Source organism: Rutidosis leptorrhynchoides, chromosome 6 (genome assembly GCF_046630445.1).
Source record: "Rutidosis leptorrhynchoides isolate AG116_Rl617_1_P2 chromosome 6, CSIRO_AGI_Rlap_v1, whole genome shotgun sequence".
NCBI classification, from domain to species: Eukaryota; Viridiplantae; Streptophyta; class Magnoliopsida; order Asterales; family Asteraceae; genus Rutidosis; species Rutidosis leptorrhynchoides.
Window position 1 is genome coordinate 332,786,071 of NC_092338.1, and position 9,478 is coordinate 332,795,548.

Genomic DNA, 9,478 nt, shown 5'->3' on the forward strand with positions numbered 1-9,478 from the left:
CTATTTTTGGGACTGAGATTACATGCGCCTTTTTATGTTTTACTTATTTGACACGAGTACTTAAACTTTACATATGTGTGGGTTATATAACGGCATAAACTTTCCCCTTAGCACGGTAACGTTTAACTATTGATTTTTGAACCGGTAGACGCGAATCTTAGATATGGATCCATAGGGTTTGACATCCCCACTCGGGCTAGTCGCGCTAGCATTTAACGGGTGTTTAATACTTCGAGGATATACGCACTCGCCAGGTGTACTTTTAGGGGGTGATATTTATATTTACGTTAAGTCTAGTTACCATGTGCCCACGGTTATACATATACTTTTCATACTGTTTTGAAACATTGAAATCTCGTGGTCAATCTTATATTACTGTTACAATTTAAACTATAGCTCACCAACATTATTGTTGACGTTTTTAAGCATGTTTTCTCAGGTGCTTAGAGGTTTGTTGCTTCCGCTGTTAGACTTGCTGTCATGCTGTTTAGACTTGCTGTTAAGGACCTGCTGTATTAGATATCCGCTGCATAACTTAGAGATGTCTCAATTATGGAACTTTTCTTTTGCATTCGTAATTTATGTTAATTTCAAAAATAATGACTTTGTAACGACCTTTGTGTCACGTTATCTTTTGTAAATGTTATCTTTTATGAATGCAAAACTGATTTTCAAACAGCATGTAGTACTTGACCGTGTAAAGATCCTGTTGTTGACGTACACGATGGTTTTGTACGGGGCGTCACATCCACCGCTTGGGGTTCAGGGTTTTCAGGGGCTCAATTTTTCTGTTTTGTTTTGTATATAAACATAATCGGAGATTTGAGAAACATGAGAACTAAAAAAACACAACTGAAGTAGTTAAAGAGAAGCATGGTAGGCTCAAATACAATAATTAAAGACTCCAGAAAAAAAAGAAATCAAAATTCACAAACATTTTAACATTTTAGCAAGACTCAAAGAACCTTATTTTTAAAACACTTATATCATTCGTTATGACATAAGAGTATTTTTTAAATAGCTTAGATTTAATAGAGCGAATGAAATAATGAATACAGAAAAGGGTGATGATATCTATACAATCCATCTATAGTTTCTATTATATTGCTAAAATGATGATGTCATTATTATGCTAATTCATTTGTTAAGAAAAAATCAAAAAGAAAAAGAAAAAAATATAAGCATTGTGGGTGATGTCATTAATTTAAATAATTTTAAATTAAAATTAAATCTTATTAATTAATTATTATTATTAAATCAATAATTATTTTAATTATTAAAATTAAATAATTTTAATTAATTATTTTTGAATTGAGTACGAAAAGGTATATAAGTTAGGCAGAAGGAAGCCAATTCTACATTTATATTTTAATTTACACTTTTAAAATAAATTACAACCAATATTATCTCTTATGATTGGATGTGGATTGTTTAATATGCATTTTAGGTGTTTGATGAAATGTTCAGCTGACGAGTTTACTAGTCGAACTATGTGGTTTCACGGGTCATTAAACTAAATAACTTCAGCATTTACGTTCACTTAATACCTAAAACATATCATTAAACTGTTTCATTTAAACAAACTCGTGATTCTACAGGTCATTTCACTAGTTTTTTTATTATGTACACAATACAGTATAACAGTGCAAAACATGATAATTATCTACATAATAAAAATAAATTGTGTATCATCATATTTAGAAAAACACTACTTCCACACTAAAATGCCTTAAAACGTGATAACCGACAGTCTCCAGCTGCAATCTAGTGGTCTAATCCCTGCCACACATCACAATCACCGCGTACCCCGGCGTCGCCAGATCACCAAACACCACACAAACTAATCATACTCGTGAGTCTACTGAATCATCACTCACACACATCTATTTCACGCACACGTCATTACAAGAGTGGGTCCCATCTCCCTGTCAAGTGTCTACCTCTTTCTCCCTCCTTTTCCCATTCGCATTAAATAAATACATAAATACATTTCCCCCAAAATACAATCCTTATTCCTTATACTTGCACATTTCAAAACCTACCTACACGTACATTCAATCACGTGCGTGTGAGAAAAAAAAAAACGAAATCGAGATGGCATCGACGACGGTGAGAGTAGATCTGGACGGAAATACGATAAAACCGATGACTATTTGTATGATCGGTGCCGGAGGATTCATCGGCTCGCATTTGTGTGAGAAATTGATGAATGAAACGTCACACACTGTGTTAGCTGTTGATGTTTATAATGATAAGATCAAACACTTACTTGAACCGGACTCTCTTCCTTGGACCGGTCGCATTCAGTTTCATCGTTTGAATATTAAGAACGATTCGCGTCTTGAAGGACTCATTAAAACCTCCGATCTGGTAGTTCGCTAATTATATTCTTCAACATCGTGGTTTTATATTCTTTATTTTGTTATATACTATCATAAATCGTAATCGTATCGTAATAAATAAGTATAGAACTAAGTTACATGCATGCTTTTAGTGCGTTGTTATATTAAGATTTCGTTACTGTTGCTTCATGGTGTATGTTTGAAGTGTAAGTTAACTTGCAAGTTACAATAGGTGCATTATTACTTATTAGCTAATTAAATGCCAATAGTTGCGTAATAATGTACAGTATATGTGAATTATGTAATGTTACTTCATGAAGTTTAGTTCAACATAAAGCAATCAAAGGCTAATATTTGTTGATACATGGTGAATTGCTTGCTTTATATCACTGATTGTAGATCCGAATGCAGATCGGTGAATTATGCGTTTATATTCCATGATTTGAAATGATTTAGGTGTTAGCTAGTCCTAATGGCATTAATAAGTTCGTTATATGCCATTTATTCGTTTGCTAGTAGTAATTGTTAGTAATCAGTGAATTGTGATGCAAATCAGTTTAGGTGTTTAATTTTTGTTTGATGACGAGTTATCTAATTTTTTATTTTTAATCTGAATTTAGACGATAAATCTGGCGGCTATATGTACTCCAGCGGATTACAATACACGTCCTCTTGACACGATCTATAGCAATTTCATTGATGCACTCCCAGTGGTATGTACTGCATCTAGCTTACACTGATTTGGGTTGACTATTTGACTGTGTATGTATTAAAGCCAATTTTACGGCTATTGATGTAAAATAATGTCATTTCATATATAGGTGAAGTACTGCTCAGAGAACAACAAGAGGCTCATTCACTTCTCTACTTGTGAAGTATATGGGAAGACGATAGGTAGCTATCTTCCAAAAGACAGTCCCCTGCGACAGGTAATAGTCAGATCTTTAGTCTGTCGTATTTTTAAGATGGCGAATTGTATTTTATTATTTTTTACATTCTGGTGCAATATATATGTTGATGGTGTGGCTGTTGTATGTTCTACCATGTACGTGTTTTGACTTATTGAACACTGTATTTTACGTGTATTTTATGGTTGATACTTTAGTACAAATAATAGAATATATGGCGATGTTCTAATTTTTCAGGTTTTTTGGTTTCTGCTGAAACTTCTTTCATTTAATATAATGATGAAGTGTCGTATCAGTAGTCTGTAAAATGCTAAAATGTTTAGACTAATAATTACAGAAAACTAAGCTGAATTATCACCATTTAAGTTACTTAAGTTATTCATGAAGAAATCTTTGTACGTTGTAGTTTGAATACGGTATAGGTTTTTGTTCGCATTAAATCATGTGTGCATACTACACCCTTCCCACTCATTGTATGATCTCTTTAGCCAGCCATCCTAATTCATTTTCACTTGATGAGGTCTTTTGAGAGTTGAATTATCCTTTTACTAATGATTCTGTTCAATGTAGTTACTCCAATTCTGTGCTGAACTGTATAGATATATATTAATAGGTAAAAAACTGGAGTATGTTATAATATATAGTTACTCTGATCGTCCATTTGTATCAATCAAATTGCACATTATTGCTGTATTCTTATTTTATATAAATGATACTTGTCTACCCTTTGCTACTTAAAATTTATTTGAGAAGCAAAACATAGAGAAGTAATTAGTTTGGGTGATAATTTGTACAGGATCCTGCTTACTATATTCTTAAAGAAGATACTTCCCCATGTATATTTGGTTCAGTTGAGAAGCAGAGATGGTCGTATGCATGTGCCAAACAGTTGATCGAGAGGCTGATCTATGGTGAGACAACTTAAACTTTATTTTGTTGTATTTAATATTTAATATTTAATATTTAATATTTATTTATTTGTTTATAACACCATCTGTGGCATGTTCACTTATTTTATATCTCCCCTTTGCAGCCGAGGGTGCAGAAAACGGTCTTGAGTTCACCATCGTACGACCTTTTAATTGGATTGGTCCCAGGATGGATTTCATTCCAGGGATCGATGGCCCCAGTGAGGGTGTTCCAAGGGTTCTTGCATGCTTTAGCAATGTTAGTTTAATTATCCCCTTCAATATATTTTTTTTTTTTAATCATTTTTTTATTTATGTTTCTGGACTAACGATTTATTTGCTTTTCTTTCTTTCTAGAACCTTTTGAGAAGGGAACCACTGAAGCTTGTTGATGGTGGTGAATCACAAAGAACCTTTATTTACATCAAGGATGCCATTGAAGCTGTTCTTTTGATGATTGTATGTTTATGTTTAATCCCTTCTATCAATCAAACCATTTATTCATATCAATAATCTTGTTTTCGTTTAGTGTTTATATTGTCTTAATTTTCTTTCTTTTTTTTCAGGAAAACCCTGCAAGAGCTAGTGGTCATATCTTTAATGTGGGCAATCCAAACAATGAAGTTACAGTCAGACAGCTTGCTGAAATGATGACTCAGGTGACTGAATGTTGAATTGTTTACATTATTTATATTTTATATTATCATTTTTTCCTGTATTTTTCAGAATTTGTAGTTTCGTTAATAGTATGTAATTTCTTGCTTTGCACAGGTATATTCGAAAGTAAGTGGGGAAGATTCAATAGAGACTCCCACCGTAGATGTCAGCTCTAAAGAATTTTACGGGGAGGGTTATGATGACAGCGATAAGAGGATTCCAGACATGACCATCATAAACAAACGATTAGGTTTACCTCTTTCCATTTTCGCCCTTTACTTGCATATGTTAATTTCGATACTTATTTTGTAGTTTTGAGAAGTAAAAACTATAGGTGGCGAAAACTTTATTTGCGAGTGTTGTATTTCTCATGTGGAGTTATTTTTAATGACTGCCAGGTTGGAATCCAAAGACATCTCTATGGGACTTGCTGGAATCCACACTTGCATATCAACACAGGACATATGCTGAAGCTATCAAGCAAGCTATTGCAAAACCAGCTGCAAACTAAAAGCATAAAGGAAAAAAGGATTCTGGTTCTCATGTAGGTCCCACATAGTGTGAGCTGCAACTGCTGTATGGTTCTTTATTGAAGTCCGTTTCGAGTATCTATTTGATTTGTTCTCATCATGTCAACAGTTGCTAAGAAACTTGTAATGTATGTGTAGTAGAATCTACTAAGGAGAATTCCTACTTCATTTTGCTGTGTATGACTAGAGAATTACTCTCTTTGGCTTGTGTGCAGCCTCTGTTTTGCTCTCCATATTTCATTTCTCTCTCTTCCTGCCATGGCTAAGTGTTGTATTCTTTGGTTTAGAGATTATTTATTTAATTATTTATTGTTTGTTTATATTTATATAATCTTATTCAGCTTTTTTATATAATCTATTCCTGCCATTTATTTCTCATATATTAAGATCATTTCGTCCAAGATTGGTTCAAGTCTTTAACCAACCCTGGATGAAGCATATTTGTGGCTGCATATCACAATATTTGCATTTAGGGTGATGTCACAAAATTATTGTTTCTTGTGCAATTTTCTTTAGAGGCATGAAATAGCGCTGTGCATGGTACTCTCGGATCGGTTCTGTCCCCGAAGGATCGGACTATTTATTATTTTGATTTGATTCCAAAATGGTTCGATCTTGTCAAAATAACTGACCCATTTCATGAATATAAATATGTATAATGTATAGTTATAAATGAAATTGCCTTTCCAAAAAAAAAAAAAAAAGAGGAAATAATTATAAAATGAAATTAATAAAAGTAAATCTAATTATGGAAGTGTATATACATAAACAAGTTAAATGTATAATAAAAATAGCAAACCAAATAAGAAAACAAAATCACGAATCAGTTAGGTTAGTTAAAAAAAATAAAAAAATAAACTAAACTCTCTCACTTTTGCTTCTACTCTATAGTACCGTCATCACTTGATTTAACATTCTTCATGATTGTAAAAAAAAGTTTCTAAGAAACAAAAACAATCTATCATCTAAGACCACACCCTATCTTGGTGTCAACAAGCTCCTTAACAAGCTTCAAGGGATAACAGAGAATTCACTGTTGTAAACGGCGTTCGTTGCGTCCATTGCGACGCCCGTTGTAGTGATCCGAACTTTTCCATGTTTATATATATTAAATGAAATTATTATTTACATGACTAAGTGTTTCCAACATGTTAAGCAATCAAACTTGTTAAGACTTGATTAATTGAAATAGGTTTTATATAGACAATTGACCACCCAAGTTGATCGGTGATTCACGAACGTTAAAACTTGTAAAAACTATATGATGTCATATATATGGATATATATATAGTTAACATGGTATTATGATAAGTAAACATATCATTAAGTATATTAACAATGAACTACATATGTAAAAACAAGACTACTAACTTAAGGATTTCGAAACGAGACATATATGTAACTATTATCGTTGTAACGACATTTAATTGTATATATATCATATTAAGATATATTAATACATCATAATATCATGATAATGTAATAATTTAACATCTAATTTGATATAATAAACAATGGGTTAATAACACTTAACAGGATCGTTAACCTAAAGGCTTCAAAACAACATTTACATGTAACGACTAACGATGACTTAACGACTCAGTTAAAATGTATATACATGTAGTGTTTTAATATGTATTCATACACTTTTGAAAGACTTCAAGACACTTATCAAAATACTTCTACTTAACAAAAATGCTTACAATTACATCCCCGTTCAGTTTCATCAACAATTCTACTCGTATGCACCCGTATTCGTACTCGTACAACACACAGCTTTTAGATGTATGTACTATTGGTATATACACTCCAATGATCAGCTCTTAGCAGCCCATGTGAGTCACCTAACACATGTGGGAACCATCATTTGGCAAACTAGCATGAAATATCTCATAAAATTACAAAAATATTAGTAATCATTCATGACTTATTTACATGTAAACAAAATTACACATCCTTTATATCTAATCCATATACCAACGACCAAAAACACCTACAAACACTTTCATTCTTCAATTTTCTTCATCTAATTGATCTCTCTCAAGTTCTATCTTCAAGTTCTAAGTGTTCTTCATAAATTCTATAAGTTCTAGTTTCATAAAATCAAGAATACTTCCAAGTTGCTAGCTTACTTCCAATCTTGTAAAGTGATCATCCAACCTCAAGAAATCTTTCTTATTTACAGTAAGATATCTTTCTAATACAAGGTAATACTCATATTCAAACTTTGATTCAATTTCTATAACTATAACAATCTTATTTCGAGTGAAAATCTTACTTGAACTTGTTTTCGTGTCATGATTCTGCTTCAAGAACTTTCAAGCCATCCAAGGATCCTTTGAAGCTAGATCTATTTTGTGACGACCCGGGAATTTCCAACCAAATTTAAACTTAATCTTTATATGATTTTGACACGATAAGCAAAGTCTGTTAAACTGAATCTCAAAAACTTTGAACTGTGTTCACGTATACAATTGACCTTTGACCAGTTCCGACGATTCACGAACAATTAATTGTAACTTGATAGGTATATATATATATATATATATATATATATATATATATATATATATATATATATATATATATATATATATAATAATTGGGAACATAATTTTAAATATTGTATGTTGTTGTTACAAAAATTTATTTATGTAAAATAATATTGTAAAATTTATTTATGTAAAATAATTGGGAACATAATTTTAAATATCGTAAAATAAAAATAGGATATTATAATGATTAATATATATATATATATATATATATATATATATATATATATATATATATATATATATATATATATATATATATATATATATATATAGTTTCGAACTTATTTGGAGAATGATTGTAACACTCAATTATCAATCGATTGATAATAAACAAGTTATAAACGAACTTAAGTGATTTTAAAATAAACAGTGATCCGAAAATGGGTAATATAAATTTTAGGCTTATTAAAAATGTATTTAGGAACTATTTGTTGAATTTTAAAACTTTTTATATTTTACTTGGGATTTGAGGTGAATAATTAATGTAATTTTTATTTAATATTTAATGATCGCATTTTATACCATAATGACCAAAATAAATGAATATAGTTAATTTAAAAATATGGGATTTTTTTCTGAACAATTTTATCCGCCACTAATTATCCACGGGGTAAGATATTATATTCCTATTAGAAGTGTCGGTAGAATAGTGTGGCTGCTAAACTGTTTGTTGTTTGATACTGTATAAATGGAATCCCATGTTTGATTTTTTTCACTACCACTACCACTTATATATATATATATATATATATATATATATATATATATATATATATATATATATACCTGGGAACAACCATCACATTTCTGGATTATCAAGAAGCCATCCCTTCCATCAAAACCAGCGTTGGCGCCTCCATATCACTACCATGAAGACCGACCACCATGGCCAACCCCAAAGACACCAACATCGGCACTTTATGAAAACCCATTTATGTTTCATCTCTATTTCCTGTCCATCGAGTCACCACCAACCGACACTCCTAGCACCATCACCATACACCACCACATGCCACCAAGACTACAAACCATTCATCCACCTTCTATCCGCCACCCAACAATGACCGTGACGCTTACTGTTACTGTACGATCTTGTTCATATTTCTATTAGATAACGATGATGATGATCAAGGTGATACTAGTACAACAAAAATGATGATGATGATGAAGCATATGTTTCATGTTTTCTATCGTGAGAAGATAGCTCCAAAGTAACACCTTGGGTTGCTATAAATAACTAAAGAATCACCATGAACACACCACTTTCACCACCTAGGCAGTCACCACCACCATTCCCTCGTTTATATTATATATATTTTTTTCTTCTTCTCGTTACTGTTTTGGTCAAGGTAACCCACCACCATAAACTTTGAAGTTATCTTATGCTTTCAACCTCTCCAAGACTATCAAGTCGAATACTTTAGTCATTTACTTAAACCCGTAACGTATTTATATCTTGTTTGTAGTAGTTATCCACCTCCTGTTGTTCCGCATTCTCAGCAGGAGCATTGCGAGCTTGGGATGAAGATTCACCCCTTTCAGTCTGCAAAACACATCAAACACAATTTTTGTGCA

The 9,478-nt window shown here is 31.9% G+C and overlaps 1 protein-coding gene across 1 annotated transcript; it reads left to right on the forward strand.

Annotated features, from left to right (window-relative positions):
• Positions 1-1,974: 1,974 nt before the first annotated feature.
• LOC139852186 (UDP-D-apiose/UDP-D-xylose synthase 2-like) lies at positions 1,975-5,593 on the forward strand. Its single transcript, XM_071841414.1, has 9 exons — positions 1,975-2,370; positions 2,963-3,055; positions 3,164-3,271; positions 4,047-4,161; positions 4,284-4,417; positions 4,516-4,617; positions 4,725-4,817; positions 4,930-5,065; positions 5,214-5,593. Exons 1-9 carry the CDS (start codon positions 2,095-2,097, stop codon positions 5,324-5,326), a joined length of 1,170 nt encoding a protein of 389 aa, XP_071697515.1. The 5' UTR covers positions 1,975-2,094; the 3' UTR covers positions 5,327-5,593.
• The last annotated feature ends 3,885 nt before the right edge of the window (positions 5,594-9,478 follow it).

Coding starts and splice junctions, on each gene's coding strand:
- LOC139852186 (XM_071841414.1), top strand. CDS start 2,095: ATGGCATCGACGACGGTGAGAGTAGATCTGGACGGAAATACGATAAAA. Junction 3,272..4,046: donor AAGACAGTCCCCTGCGACAG/GTAATAGTCAGA, acceptor TAATTTGTACAG/GATCCTGCTTACTATATTCT. Junction 4,418..4,515: donor TTCTTGCATGCTTTAGCAAT/GTTAGTTTAATT, acceptor CTTTCTTTCTAG/AACCTTTTGAGAAGGGAACC.